The sequence below is a fragment of the Carex rostrata genome, chromosome 19, assembly GCF_964058835.1.
Source record: "Carex rostrata chromosome 19, lpCarRost1.2, whole genome shotgun sequence".
Taxonomy (NCBI): Eukaryota; Viridiplantae; Streptophyta; class Magnoliopsida; order Poales; family Cyperaceae; genus Carex; species Carex rostrata.
The window spans coordinates 5,250,364-5,266,402 of NC_135936.1; the positions used below are offsets into that span (position 1 = coordinate 5,250,364).

Consider the following 16,039-nt stretch of genomic DNA (forward strand, 5'->3'; position numbering starts at 1 on the left):
AATAAAATTTAATTAACGAAATTACCTAAATGAGCAGTTTTAAAATTATTACTAGTAACTGAAATCAAATTTAGTTGATCAAAGCATGGGAGGAACTAGAAACATTTGGACAATAAATAATATAAGAAAGAGAAGGTTATAATAAGAACATTTTAATTCAATAAATTAAACTAACTATCAAAAATTTCAACTAAATAAATTTTTTAATCAATTAGATGTAATAATTTAGGTTGTATAAGATTTTGTTAATGAAACATAAAACTACGAATTATCAAATTAAATTTACAAACATAATGTTTATAAAAAAATTAGAAGACAAATTTTTGTAACATGTTAGACCAAGAAAGTTTGTAAAACTAAAAGTGCTAATAAAAACTTTGCTAGGAAGTTAATAAAATTTTGATGATGATTATAAATTAATTATAGATTAAACAACGAATATTAGAAAATTTTCATATTCGATTCTATATGCGAGTCTCGTTGATCTTGTTTAATCGTATGTAATTAATTGATTAGCTAAAATCAAATTAAATTTCCTTTAAATTTTGATTTTGATTTTTATCTTGCCTCTCAATTCCTTAAAACTCAAATCACAAAGGATAAAAATTATGAATGATAACTCTACATTCATATTTACAATTAAGGATGAAAATAGAAAGAAAAAGGTTCCTAGCTATTCACTACTCAATAGTAAGAGCGATGTCTCTTGGAACTTCCATGCATGTCTACTCTGCATCTACAGACGGGACATGTCAGGTTTCTTTGCAACCATGCCTCGATACACTCCTAATGGTAAGAATGCATGCACAGCGGCAATTGAAGCACGATATCCCTTTTTTCAAACATATTCTTGCAAATTGAACAAACAAGGCCACCTTCATCAACAGCTTCTTTGTTGTAAAGATATGACACTGCCCGAATTGCACCGTTATGATACTTTGAAGCAGATAGGCCTTATCATTCATTGACATGTCATATGGGACGCTTCAACGGGTCTTGAGAACAACTAGTTGCTAAACTAAAACTGAATGTTTCTAGCAGTAACAATTTTATCCGTCCAGCATTGCAATGACTGGCTTGTCTTTAGTATTTTGGTCATCGGTTCTTCATACGAACTCCGATTTAGGTGATCCAAAATTTTGTGAAAAGCTGACAACAAGCTCTACAACATTTATGTAATACATTTGTCACAATTCAGAGCATATCATGATCAAACAGGTGTGTCAAGACAATTAATCTGTTTTGAGTCAGCTTGTTATTAATTAATTAGCTATGAGTTTTGAGTATGTTTTAATTAGAGTCAAAGAGTATTTATTTCCAGATGTATCTAGCTGTGTTTTCGGTTTCTAGGAAGATAATTAAGAGTCAAAGAGTATGTTTTAATTAGAGTCAAAGAGTATTTATTTCCATATGTATCTAGCTGTGTTTTCGGGTTTCGAGGAAGATAATTAAGAGTATTTTGGCAGGATAAAAAATAGTTGAAGTTGTATTAATGTTTAGATGACTTTTGGAGGTCATTGTAAGGCTATAAGAGAAGTCATATTTATTTTGTAAAACAACGAATTAATATATACGAATTTTATTGTTTGAGTTGAGTTTATCTCCTCCTATCCACTGTTGGGTTAAGTTTTGCTCCTCTTAAGTGATATTTAGTTGAATTAGCTTGTATCCTTGTGAATCTCCATGACCGAACCGTGTGATTTGGTATCAGAGTCAGGTTTAGAACAAGAAAACATACCGGGATGCCTACAGGGGCCAAAGCAGACATCCAAAATAGTACCGGCATCTTATGAGGCGAAGACATACTCAATCCAATGACGTTCAGCATTCAACCAAGAAGAAAAGGAAACCAAAAATAGCAGCCTGAACAGTCGATCATGTTTGGTACCTTTCTCAATTGTATGAAATCAACTTGAACTTAATTTCTTGTCCCCCTTTTGGTAAGAAAAGAATTGAAGAAAATTATATACAGGTGTTGTGAAAGTAAGGGAAAGAAAATAAAAGACAATCAGACCACCACTCCAGCAGTTCCATATGTTCTTTTGTTAAACAGAGTCAATGCTAATTAATTTTGAAGAATTGGCAAATTCTCCAAACAGCGAATTGTCAGACTAAATTAAATTAACGCTTGAAAGAACTTATCATGAAAAATTTCACTGTAAATTAAAATGTCAAAGTAGCAGGAAGACAAAAAATGATCTTTGACGATTATCTGAGAAAATGTACTTTCAAGAAAACAGAATGTATTATTTAAGAAATATTGGAATTATAAAATATGAAAATTGGAATAAACTATCATGTAATACTTAAATTTTTTCTTCTCTTTTAATCTCTAAGTTTCTCTCATAGCACTCATCTATTAATATAACTAATCCACTTTATATAGATCATAGCATGAGTGCATGACCTCTTAATATATTGACCTAAATAATGCATGTATATTGGAAAATTTCAAGATGATCCTACTGAGCCAATTCATCTATCTATAAAATATCAGATTTATGATGGACCATTTAATTAATAAAAATAGTTATGGTTTCCAATAAGACTTATCCACAAACTTAATTTCTGATTTTTGTTTTCCAATTCTGTGTCAGTGGAGGTTGCATCTTCTATCACTTCGCTGTGTAGTACAAGCTCTACAATAAAAATGTGATTTAATCCATTTTATTAAGAAGGGAGAATTTCTAGTGTGTCCATATTAACTTTCAAAATAGCCAATTTTCTCGTCAAAACATCATAATATTCAATATTCCCGTAAAAACTTAACATTCATTTTTTGCTATCCCCTTTTATTTATTTAACATTTGTTTAATTATTTTAAAAACTAAATTGACAAATATATCATTTTATTAACCTCATACTCTTCTTTGAACTATTCTTTGCTAATAAGGCCTTTTGTGGATCAATTTTGGACAAATATTTCATCTCCTAGCCCTGTTCCGGTGTGATGCTGTGTAGCTCTTAGGTGCCAGGAAGTATTCTTCAATACGGTCTTTTATCGGAATGATTCGTGCAATTTTGATGAGGTTTTGAAATTATTTAATACTCAAAATGAATTCCCAAAAGATCTCCCACCTTTGCACACACACGACAAGACCGCATTTTTAAAAGCAGCAATTCACATGTAAATGGAGAAGGCTGCCCAGAAGAACGAAATAAATGGATGAGGCGATTTTCTCAGTCTGTTTTGGAGATATTGGTCACAGTAGTCACAATTTGATTTGGTTTAGTGTTCGGTATCTGGATGCAGAACTGGGTTCTTGATCGGCAGTTTAGTGTCCGGTGTCTGGTTGCAGTACTATTAGACTGGTACAAACCTCCTTTGTTTCAGATGCAATAGCTGATGGACACAGCAGAACTATCAAAATTTTATATTCAGCAGCAGCACAAACCAGTACCAATCAGCATTTATATAACAAGGAGGTTTGTACCAGTCTAATAGTACTCTTCGTGAGCATTAGGATTAGAAATTGAAGTTGAAGGTAGTAATACTGAGACTGCAAAAATACTCTTGAGTCTTGACTTTTTGTTGGCCACTTAACGAATGAGATCAGCTGTCTTAGCTACATAACGAAGGCCAAATACATAAACAATGGACTTAATTTTTTTCTCAAAAAAAATTATGGACCTAATTTTTATTAGGGGACTTTATTCTCATAAGTACAATGTCTCAACTGTTCCCAGAGATTCAATCGATTAAGTTTCATACTAGTTTGAAACCCCATCTGTTGCCGATTAAACTTTCTACCTGCTTATCTGAGATCAACTATTCCTCAACTTTGTTTACTACCGCGCTTAATCAACCAAGCTACATGGGGGTCTTGGTGTTTTAGATCTCTATAAAATGAATTTGGCTTTGATTGCTAAATGGTTGTGGAGATTCTATGAGTCTCGGGAACAGGGTACTTGGAAAAGGATTTTAATTGATAAACATTCGTTCACAGGTGAGGTAGGAATTAAGTCCGCCTTATGGAAAGCTGTTCTCACACTTATACCAATTATGAGAGTAAGTTCTGATTGGAATATAGGATCAGGTACTGTTGTGCGATTTTGGTTGGATCGATGGGTAGGTGACATTCCTTTAGCTGATACTTATCCTCATTTATTTCAGCTTGTGTATGATCGAAATATTTTGGTTTCTCAGGTGTTTCGTAATAATGGGATCTTTATTCATTTTTGTAGACAATTGAATGGTTCATCTCTTACGGAATGGGTTTCCTTAGTAAATCAATTTCATAATTTTCCTTTAGGAGATAATTTGGATCAGATTAGGTGGCGATGGACTTTGCATGGTCAGTTTACTGTCAATTCATTATACAGATGGTTAGAATTTGGTGGGGTACTATGTGATAGTTTTGATGGTATATGGAAAGCTCATATTCCTTTAAAAATAAAAAAAATTTTGTGGCTTCTCAAGCAGAACAGGGTTTTGACCAAGGTTAATTTAGGTAATCGTGGTTGGCAAGGCGATCAGCGATGTGTCTATTGTCCTGAGTTGGAGTCAGTTGATCATCTTTTCGTAACATGTCCGGTGGCACACTCAATTTGGTCTTGGATAGCTACTTTTAATAATTTTGTGTTTGATAGTACTATTGTAGGTCAGTTATGGGAGCTTGATTACTGTATACCATTGAAGGATGCTAATCTTGTAGAAATGATACGTGGAGCAGTTCTATGGTCTCTTTGGTTGGATCGCAACAGAATTGTGTTTCGTAATGGCAATATTTTAAATATTCAAGCTTTAGGTTCAAAGATTATTTCACTTGCTTTCTTTTGGGCTTCCCAACAGAAATCAGATTTAACTGCACAACTAAAGCTTATTATGCCTTGTGATGTGAAGGACCTATTAGGTACAACGTGGGCTATTTCCATGGGGGATACACAGGTTACAATCCTTACGAATGGAGGCGGGACAGCTTTGGATGATAACTATGAATTGCAGTTGGTGCCTTGGGCGTCTATGGAAGATGGAGAGTCTTAACTGCTATTTTCTACTTTTATAGTTTGCTGTTATATTTTGTTTTGTGTGCTTTTCTGTTTTGTTGTTTGTAGGTTCTGATATAATATTGGTCTCTTTGTGGGCATTCGATGATAGGGTATTTTTGTAAGAATTTTGTGGTTTGTCCGGTTACATCTTAGAGGTACCGGTGATACTCTGTAAAACTTTGGTTTTCATGTTAATGGAAATCGGTGGCAATGCCACTTCTCTCAAAAAAAAAAAAATCAACCAAGCTACATTGATCCTCAAATGGACCAAAACTATACGTGGTTTTTCAGACATGAAAATTTCACTCGATGTAATAATTCATATTGATTAGCCTTCATGAAGACTCAGGTTGACCCAAGCCTGAATTTTAATATTTTTTTTGTTTCTCTTGCTTGTCCTTCAATCTTGCAAATTAATGGACCCACTATAGCTCTATTGTTTATTTCTCGTTCATAATGAAATACTTACAATATAAAAAAAATATCGAAATTAAACAACTGCTGCAATATGCCTGACCATGGATGATTCAGCTGCCTTTTGATTGACCTTCGACCTACAAATAGGGCATGTCTTGTGCTGTCGCAACCACGGGTTGATGCACTTCTCATGGAAGAAATGAGAACAAAACTGCAACTTCACCACCAGCTCGCCTTGCTGCAACTGGCCCAAACACACAACACAATCGTCTTCCTCCTCTTTTCCTTCTTTCTGGTACACATATGTTTCAAGGGAACCAATACTCGAATTACGAACCAGGTTCGTGTGAGGCGGTTCGCGTGGTTCAGGAGGAATAAGTCCAGCTGCAATCATGCTCTGTGTGAGGATTGGCAGGGGATCGGGGTCTCTTGGCCGATGTCTCTGACTATCCCGATACTTACGTCTTGCAACAGAGATAAGAAAAGTCATCATCGGTAAGAATCCAACGAACAGAATTATTAAAACTGACCATGATGAGCTATGAAAATGGTCTCGGTACTCAAAAAATATGAATATGGGCCATATGACGCATGCCGAACACCAGAACTTCTGAATTACTGTGCAATTATCGCCCATAATTTTGCTGAATCCAGAATAATTTGAAAGTGCACAGTACTGAAAAGATTAATCCAAAGTTTTGCTTGATAGTTGGATGGAGAATTGGGGATAAAATATGGATAAGCATGAAAATATGAAAGGTCTACTAGCTAGGTATTATTTAAGGAAGAAGAGTCACAGGTAGACGAATTTTGTGGATTGATATTCCAATTATGAAATGTCTACTAGCTGAAGTACAATGAAAGTGCCATGGGAGGTTTCTCTTCCAATTGAGAAAGTCAAAGATAAGCACCTTTGTTTATGTTTAACAGATTTTTATGTTCGCCGAAAAATTATTGGCTGTTTTATATACCAACAGTCTAAAACTTGCGTTATCAACAAACAAATATTTATTAGGTTTAGGATCAACGTCAGTGATGTCTCTGCTATATATATTATATAGTTAATGATAGATATATAATATGATAAACAATTATATATCTTACCTAGCTACTGAATCTATGGGGGTAGAAACGGAGCGGATACTGGTAAAATTATATTAATATTTTTTTAGAATATATGGATATAGATCGGATATTAGACGGATACAAATACATATATGAATACAGATACAGATCGATCGGAACAGATTGGATATTTATTTGAAAAAAATACTAAAATTCATAATATATATTTTATTATAACGACGAATAATTTTTTTTTTCATAATATATATTAAACTATATGGTATATATCTACTATTTGGATACGGATAACTAAAGCGTAAAACTATATTTATATCCATGTTCATACAGATATTTAGATATTGGATATTCACATCTAATTTTTTGAACACAAATCAAGTACAGACCCGATTTTATCTATACTATTTTCACCTGGCATATTCCGAGATATTTTTGTTGTTTTGTTTAGTAATACAAGGTATATAAATATTTTTATCATTAAGTATAAACAATTTCGATAGAAATAACAACACATATGAGATACAAGAAATGAGCTCATTTATCATTCCTCTTAATTTAGTGGAAATTAAGATATTTGATTTATTTACTTACTAGCCGGTTGTTGATTAGAATTTTTTTAAATTTGTTCTTTGTTTATTGATGAAGCACTAAAGCTTATATTATATATTCTAATTTGTGCAGTTGCCCTCCTGGGTTTTGAATTTTAATAGTTATCTATCGGTTTCAAACGTCTTTGTCCCTTCCTAGAATTTCTTTTGTCCCACTCGGAAATTTAAAATATTTTTTTTAATTATGATTGATAATTAAAATTATAAATTAGAACATCATAAATTATAAATCAGAGTATTGAAAATTATAAGTTAAAACATTATTTTTTATATAGTATACAATTAGTTAATGAATTTGAACTCATTAACTATTTAAATCTGATTTTCTATATTTTTACTTTCCGAGGAAAATTCTAAATTCCCCCATGCGCGTATTGTATTTTAACTTGTATTTATACGGAGACCACCAGGAAATTTCATTGGACAGGATATGCTTGAACATTAGATTAATCGTACGAATGAATAGGAACTCTTTGACTACCTGCCAAAGGCGGGCTTGCCATTTGCCAAGCTCCGTGCCCAACTCAACTTCCTCTGACATTCTGTATATCTTTAGCTGGAAATATTTTATTCGGAAAAAAAAAATCTAAAACGGGCTGGGATAAGTTTCGGCCTGTGACTAACAGGGCCTGACAGTCTGGCCCGTCTACCCAGTCCATCTCCACTATAGATAATTTTTTCTCGACGAAAGGATCGGACCACCAGATCTGTGGATTTAGAAATTCACTAGTCGCCGTGGAAAAATTCGTCCGCGCCAGAAAAAAAATATGCGGAAAAGAAAGGTCTTCTGATATGGGGACCATTGTTGAGATTAGTTTGTGACATTTGCTAACTCATGGTCCGTCAACTAAGCCGGATGCCCCTCCACATATATTGGTTTAGTTGAACGATAAATTTTAGATAAGTCGTTTTTTCTAACTTCAATTTTTGACAATCAGAGAACGTTAGGGGTGGCAACGAACCGAACCAAACCGAACTTACCTTAAGTTTGAGTTTGGTTTGAATTAATTTCGAACCGAACCTGGTTTGATTCGTTTCGAACCGAATCCATTTCGAATTGAATTAATTGCGAACTACACATTTTTCGAATCAAACCCGAATCGAATCACGAACTAAATTATTTTTTAGCAGCCCTAGTTATATCGGTAGTTTATACATTAATTTTTTCTCGCGGAACAAAATTCACATGGCTTCCTTTTACCGGTATGAACTATGAAATAAGTGTTTTTAAGTTGAAAAATTATTCATGAAAAAATACATCAGAGACGGCTTTCCTGGTATGAACTATGAGAGACGACCGAAGAGAGAGGAGAGACAGTCATCTAGGCCGGAGAGAGGAGTGACAGCCAGTCGCCGAGAGCGTCGGCTATATTTTAGAGCTAGAGGGGGAGTGAGTTAGGGAGAGGTGGAGAGAGAACTAGGTTATTGAGATTTGAAAGCGAGGGAGTGTCGGCTAAGTTAAATTATAACTCTCTATCTTTGATTTAATTTCATCAGGTAAATGGATGGCCAGTGATTTTATGAGATTCGAACCACAAAAAAATCACGAACCTATTTCGATCAAATCAGGCTAGGTTTGAGTTTGGTTTGAATTAATTCCGAACTGAACCTGGTTTGGTTCGTTTCAATTCGAACCCATTTCGAATCGAATTAAACTCGAATCAAACCCGAATCAAACCCGAATCGAATCACGAACCTCGAATTTTTTTGCCAGCCCTAGAGAGCGTTGTTCTAATCTATTAAACTAATTGTTGGTTCTCAATTTTAATTAAACGACTTGTTTTAAATAAAGCATGCCATTAACAACAATGGGTGAAAAATATATCTACAAAATTTCATTCATCAAGAAAAAAAAAACACAATATTGTCATCTTTTGGGAGAAAAATATGTACTGTCAATGATCAACAATTATAACTAGTTCGCCAGTCGGATCCTTCCTAGCACTATCCCGGCATATGGGACAGGTGTAATTCTGGCGCAGCCACTGGTCGATGCACGTCGGGTGGTACAAATGGAAGCATCTAGGAAGCTGCTTCACTTGTTCCCCTTCCTCGAATGCAGTAAGGCAGATTGTGCATTGCATGCTTTCACTCGTCTCTTGTTTCTCATAGCCGAACGTGGGGAGTCTAGCTATTGCGGCTGGATGCAGTGCTATCCTCGACGCCATCGGCGGTTCATGCACCACTGGAGGCGTTATCCTCTGTCCATTTGGTTGGCCTGGAATTGCTGAGCCATTATTCAAAGCAGGATTGATTCCGATAATTGGTTCGCGAAGGTGATCTCTATAATCAAGAATTAGAGCTATGAATAGGAGAGCTACCATGGTGACTACAGGAAATATTACAGGAGCCATCAAGAAGATGTACATGTAGATAAACATGCCTAACACTGCAAACACCGCAGTGCCAATTGTGCTGACAACCCAGCCAACGCAACAGGATGCAACACACCAGAATGCCGGGTTGAAATAGTCATCGAGGATTGTCAGTGGCATTGTTCAAGTCCGGCTCTCTTGCTCTTCAATTTGCTCTTTTCTTGGATTACAATTGATCTAAATTATCCCTGTTGAAGTACTAGATTTTGCTGCTGAGAACTTGTCCATGGCAACTTGATTTCTTATTGGAGCTAAGCTAGGGGAAAGAAGGCAAAAGGTTTTTAGTTAATATTTGGTTGATAAATATGTTGTTTTTGTGGTGCTATTTTACAGGAGATGGATAAATATCTAAAAAATCTACCGAGTGGTGCTTATATTTAGCAATACAACGTGGTTTTTCTGATTTCAAAGTATTTTTAGACTGCTCAAATATAGCTTCAGCTAATAACAAGTTATGAACGGTTATTCTTTAAATTCGTTGATTACGGATGTGAGATATATCAGATTTCGGCCAATCCTTCTGTTATAACTATTATAATGTAAGAAAAATGTCAATTAATGGATATCATATATACTGACAAATTAATGAGTTTGTTTTGATTAAAAAACACTATATATGAATATTTATTTTCCATGCATGCTTTACACAGAATTTTTTTTATATACCATAATTAAAAAAATGATTTTTATGAAACCAACATGATATATTACTTCTTTTTTTACAAAAATCATAAGAACTAAAATGTCATTTCGGTCCCGATTTTTTTTCGAAATATGTGAAAACAGCTAGGACCAAAATGACAATTTGGTAAAAAAAAAAAAAATCGGGACCGAAATGACATCTCAGTTCTTATGATTTTTGTAAAAAACAAAGCAATCAAGTTTGAAAAATCTTTTTTTTTTATTCATGGTTTCTAAAAAAAATTCCTTTACATAACTTGCACCAAACTTTCGATGGTGAACTGTCCAAACTCCACCGTAAGTTTGGAAAAGCAATTGCGACAGTGCTCAAATTTAAATAAAAAATAAGAATACTTTTAGTCTATATCAAATTATTATGATACATTCATTCCATATATATATATATATATATATATATATATATATAAAACTGCTTGAATTAAAAACTAGAATTTGAAATATGTTATCCACCATTAAAATCTAATGTGTATCGAATTTGGACAGACTTGTAAGTGATTTAGCATTCAATCCAACAATTTTAAATAGTAAGAGCCGCATTTAATAAAATAATTAAAACCGTTGTTGAATTTATGCACGACCCACCAATCAAATTTGAAACTGATTCAAATTTAATACACGATCCTTCTAAATGACGAAGAACACAACTACAATTTTATTTTTTTAATGTGACAATATTTAATTTAAAGATACCTATAAAAAAAATAGAATGCACACTAAAATCATCCAAAAAAATTAAAATTGAATAAATAAAAGTTGAATGACCAAATAACGTATACCGAAGGTAACAAAAATAAAAGTAATTAATTAAACTCTCCTCACATATTAATTAATGAAATATTAAATTTAGCGGCTCGGTTAGTTCATCGGTCAGGACCTTTCACTATCTCCCTCACTAGAGGATTAATTTTGCCTGCCTAGGGCATGCCCTGCCCTACCCGCCCGTACCCCCGTGTCCGAGCCCGGGTATAGGTCGGGTACACGGGTACGGGCAAAAAATGGGCCGGACACGATTTTTTGGACAAATATCCGACCATACCCGGACCGACCATACCCGGACCGACCATATCCGTACCCGACCATACCCGTGCCCGTGTACCCGTGCTTGTGCCCGTACCCCTATACTCGTGTACCTTTTTTTTTAAAAAACAAAATTCAAAATTCAAAAAAATTTCCCCCCAACCCCTACATTATATATATTGTATATGTATATGTATATCAAATTTTAAAACACTTAATATATTGTACAAAAACCTAAGTTATATATAATTATATGTAAATATATTATTATACATATATTAATTAAATTTATGCAATTTAAAGTAGTTGATTTAAGCAATTGATTTAAGCAACATTGTTTTAAAATAATTAGTAATTGATTTAACCTTTTAAAAATAAAATGAACGTTTAGAAAATATATTATCAATTTAAAATGTAAACTAAAAATTTCGAGATATAAATAAATTATGAAACTATATAATTAGAAGGAGAATTTGAAAATAAAATAAAATGACTCATGTAAAGAAATAAATAAATATATTTGTACTTAGCTGATTAAACATACAAATTTTCGCAAGAATAATTTTTATATATAAGTTACAAATTTTATTTATGTAGGAATTATAAAAATGTGACTTGATAATTTTATGTGTGTGTGTGTGTGTGTGTGTATATAGAGTTAGGCTGGGGTGCTATGGATAGCATAGTGGCCTCTATGCTACGGCTCAATATTCGAGTTTTCAAAATCCAAACGGTCGATCCGAACCGTTCACCTTATTCTCCATATTAATATCTGCTTGGAGACCAAATTTTATAATTTTCTGAAGTTTTTTACTATTTATTAAGCCACTTTGAAAATCGCTAATCCAACGGTTTTACTGTTTTGTGCAGCCACCGTTGGATCAACAATTTTGTAAAATACTTAATAAATAGTAAAAAAATTCAGAAAAATGTAAAATTTGGTCTTCAAGCAGATATTAATATGGAGAATAGGATGAACGGTTCGGATCGACCGTTTGGATTTTGAAAACTCGAATATTGAGCCGTAGCATAGAGGCCACTATGCTATCCATAGCACCCCCGCCTAACTCTCTCTCTCTCTATATATATATAGTTATATACATACTATTTGATAGAGTAAGGCTTGGGTGCTATGGATAGCATAGAGGGCTACGGTGCTACGGCTCAATATTTGAGTTTTCAAAATCCTAACGGTCGATCCAAACCGTTCATCTTGTTTTCCATATTAATATGTGTTTGGAGACCAAATTTTACATTTTTTGAAATTTTTTTACTATATTTTTAGATAGGTAGAAAATCAAATATCTGAATGGTGCAGAATTTTTTAGATCAAGTGATTTTCTATCTAGCTAAAAAAATAGTAAAAATTTTTCAAAAAATATAAAATTTGGTCTCCAAATACATATTAATATGGAGAACAAGATGAACGGTTCGGATCGACCATTAGGATTTTAAAAACTCGAATATTGAGCCGTAGCACCGTAGCCTTCTATGCTATCCATAGCACCCAAGCCTTACTCCTATTTGATATTGAACTATTCAGATTTTAAAAGTCGAATTATAAACACGTAATAATATTTGTACGACACTGTTAAAAAAAACAGAAAAAAATTGGATGGAGTATATTTTAGAAATTCAGTGTATATTTCAAAGATAATTTAAGGTTTTAAAACTTTACCTTTATGCACAACTATTTTTTAGCAAGTTTGGATGGAGTACATTTTAGAATTATTGATCAAGTACTATATATTTGGGACAAAATTAAATTATTTAATATGGAGTCCATGGACTATATATCAACATGATATGATTTTTGTCAAAAATAAATTTTAACATATTTTTGGATAATTTTAGTAATATATATCTAAAAAATACAATCAAACGATTACAAAATATTTTCACTCAATTTTATACTCCTAAAGACAAGTAAATTCAAATTATGGTTATGGTGTAAAATTTTGATACTTGCATTATTAATCCGATTAAAAAAAAATGAAAGGATCGGATGCTGTCTTTGATGGCACTAGATAGTCTATATACCCTAATTAATCTTATTTCTTAAACTATGGTTATGATGTTTTTAAGAAAATTGACAAATTGCCTAGTTACATATCCCAATTATATTGGTCATACATGGTTTAAACTAACACATGGGTTTTGTTTCCTGCAAGTCTAATTTTTTGTTTTATTTTTTATTAAAGATAATTAGGATACATCTTAATTGTAAGTACATCAACTAGTAGATATATTAGCACACATACACTAAGAATAATAGTCATTAATACATTTATAGGCATTCCTATCTACATTCTAATAAGTAAACTGATGAAAACATCATTATATATCCTAAATAAAAAAAACTAACATATACAGATATACTTATCTTAAGTTGAAATTTTATTATTGAATATAATTTTACCACTAAAATTCATCCATTTATTTATCTTAAGTTGAAATTTTATTATTGAATAAGTAACTTTTATTTTTTAATCTATTGTTTTAAAATAATTCATAATTATTTTGAAAGTAATTGATTTAAGAAATTTTTTATTTATATTTTATTGTTTTAAAGTAATTAATTTAAGATATTTTTTATTTATATTTTATTTAACCTATTGAAAATAAATGAACGTTTCCAAAATATATTATTAATTTAAAATGAACGTTTAGAAAATATATTAACAATTTAAAATGTAAACTAAAAATTTTGAGATATAAATAAATTATGAAACTATATAATTAGAATGAGAATTTGAAAATAAAATAAAATGACTCATGTAAAGAAATAAATAAATACATTTGTACTTAGCCGAATAAATATAGAAATTTCCGCACGAATAATTTTTATATATAAGTTACAAATTTTATTTATTTAGAAATTATAAAGATGTGACTTGATAATTTTATGTATATATATTTACACTATTTGATATTGAATTATTATGTCTATTCAGATTTTAAAAGTCGAATTATAAACACGTATTAATATTCGTACGACACCGTAAAAAAAAAGGATAAAAAAACCGGACCGGACCGGCCCCTACCCGGACCGCCCTGCCCCCCGCGGGTACTGTGGGCAAGGGTATAGGACGGGAAGGGCACGGTTTTTGAAAAAAAAACCCGAGGATGCCCGGTCCGTGGTACCCGTCTATCCGAGATACCCGTGCCCGAGACTTGCCCGGTCCGTCCGGCCCTGCCCTAGTATTAAACCACTATCCATAACTAATTTGAAACATGTAACCCTTTACTTCAACGAAAAAGAAAAATATATTGCAACTAAAAATTTTATTAACAAAAATTTGAAATCCTAAAGAGATGGTACAAATTGAGAACACAGATATTATACACCAAGCCCATCCATGTGCCAAGCTAAAAGTCAAAACAATTTAGCAAACCAAAGTAGAAAATTTCAAGAATAATTAAACACATGGTACAGCTTCGTACAAGTTGTACACAAGTTGCACATACTTTTTGTCTGCACCTACTTTACAAACTCAGCAATGGTTGCGGTATAAGAAACACAATTGATTAATTAATTGCTCCCATTTCCTTAATTAATTTTATCAAACACCCCTTTTTTCAAGCAAACCCCTGATTTTCCTCAAAAAAAAAAAAAAACACCTTCTGAGCAATAATGGAGATAGAGAAACAGTCAATTAGTTATCCAACAGGACAGTAAATCTCTCAGGCTTATATGTTCAATCAAGAAAAATCTCTGGAACTGATTACGGTCTATGTATATATGCCATCAGAATACCTGTATTCAAGCAGGCTCTGATGATGATCCTTTGATTATTATTTCATCTGGTGGGTGTATATTACTCCGGCACAGAGGACATGTCGAGTTTGATTGTAGCCATGTCGAGAGGCAATTTTCGTGAAATAGATGCTTGCAGATAGGCAACTCCTGCACCATCTCTCCGACTTTTATTGTACTGCGACAACCCAAGCACTGTATTCCAGAACTTTGATTGCTATACAGAAAAGAACGAGGGATCATCTCGTTCTCCGGTGATTCAGCCGGTGAGGCGGCGATTGTGCTTCCTCTTTGTAACTTCCTTTTGCATTTGCTGCACAAAAGAGCTGCTACTATGCCAAGCACAATAAAGCAGATGATTAAAAGAGAAGTATAATATATAGCCTGATGGCTATCAACATTCACTGGTTTGAAGGTACCATCTTCATGAGACATGGCATGAACCTTGGATTTGCGTTTGTACTGATTACGGTTTGAAAGCAATCAAATAGAAGCTTTACAATTTGGGATATACAATCGAAAGTCAACAGCCTAGCTTATCTTCAAAGGAAATATTTAAAGGAGGCATCTAATTGTCCACCATTTGTCCACAGCTTTGACTTACGCAATACTGTAAAATTACTTCTACATGCTGTATAATTATGCAATATATCACATAAAATATATCAGTTAATCACAAAACATCCAGCAACTATTTGAAGTGATCCCATGATAGTTACAAAAAGATTGCAACTTGCACAACAGGACAAAATAAATGTACTTTCAAACTGTACTTTCGGAAATTACAGTTATAGGAAGTTATTGGCAGTTAGAGTTTGTTATTAGCGGTTAGCTGTTATTGGCAGTTAAAGTTAATTATTAGCGTCTGCACTGGGTTGAATCTTGTATACTGTAAAATTGAATCTTGTATATTGTAAAATTGAATCTTCTACACAGTAAAATTTACAATTGAATCTGTATACTGTAAAATTGAATCTTGTATACAGTAAAATTTTCAATTGAATCTTGTATACTGTAAAAATTAAATCTTGTATACAGTAGAATTTTCAATTGAATCTTGCATACTGTAAAATATATACTGTAAAATTGAA

At 32.8% G+C, this 16,039-nt stretch overlaps 2 protein-coding genes and 1 long non-coding RNA gene across 3 annotated transcripts; all 3 read right to left on the bottom strand.

The window, feature by feature from the left end:
* Positions 1 to 5,295: 5,295 nt before the first annotated feature.
* LOC144571588 (uncharacterized) lies at positions 5,296 to 6,334 on the bottom strand. Its single transcript, XR_013517535.1, has 2 exons — positions 6,251 to 6,334; positions 5,296 to 6,167 (listed from the first exon to the last, which is right to left on the bottom strand). It is a non-coding gene; the product is annotated as an uncharacterized LOC144571588 (long non-coding RNA).
* A 2,576-nt stretch (positions 6,335 to 8,910) lies between these two features.
* LOC144571671 (E3 ubiquitin-protein ligase ATL31-like) lies at positions 8,911 to 9,823 on the bottom strand. Its single transcript, XM_078321019.1, has one exon. It carries the CDS (start codon positions 9,590 to 9,592, stop codon positions 8,993 to 8,995), a length of 600 nt encoding a protein of 199 aa, XP_078177145.1. The 5' UTR covers positions 9,593 to 9,823; the 3' UTR covers positions 8,911 to 8,992.
* A 5,131-nt stretch (positions 9,824 to 14,954) lies between these two features.
* Positions 14,955 to 15,383, bottom strand: LOC144571961 (RING-H2 finger protein ATL64-like). Its single transcript, XM_078321357.1, has one exon. It carries the CDS (start codon positions 15,381 to 15,383, stop codon positions 14,955 to 14,957), a length of 429 nt encoding a protein of 142 aa, XP_078177483.1.
* Positions 15,384 to 16,039: the final 656 nt, after the last annotated feature.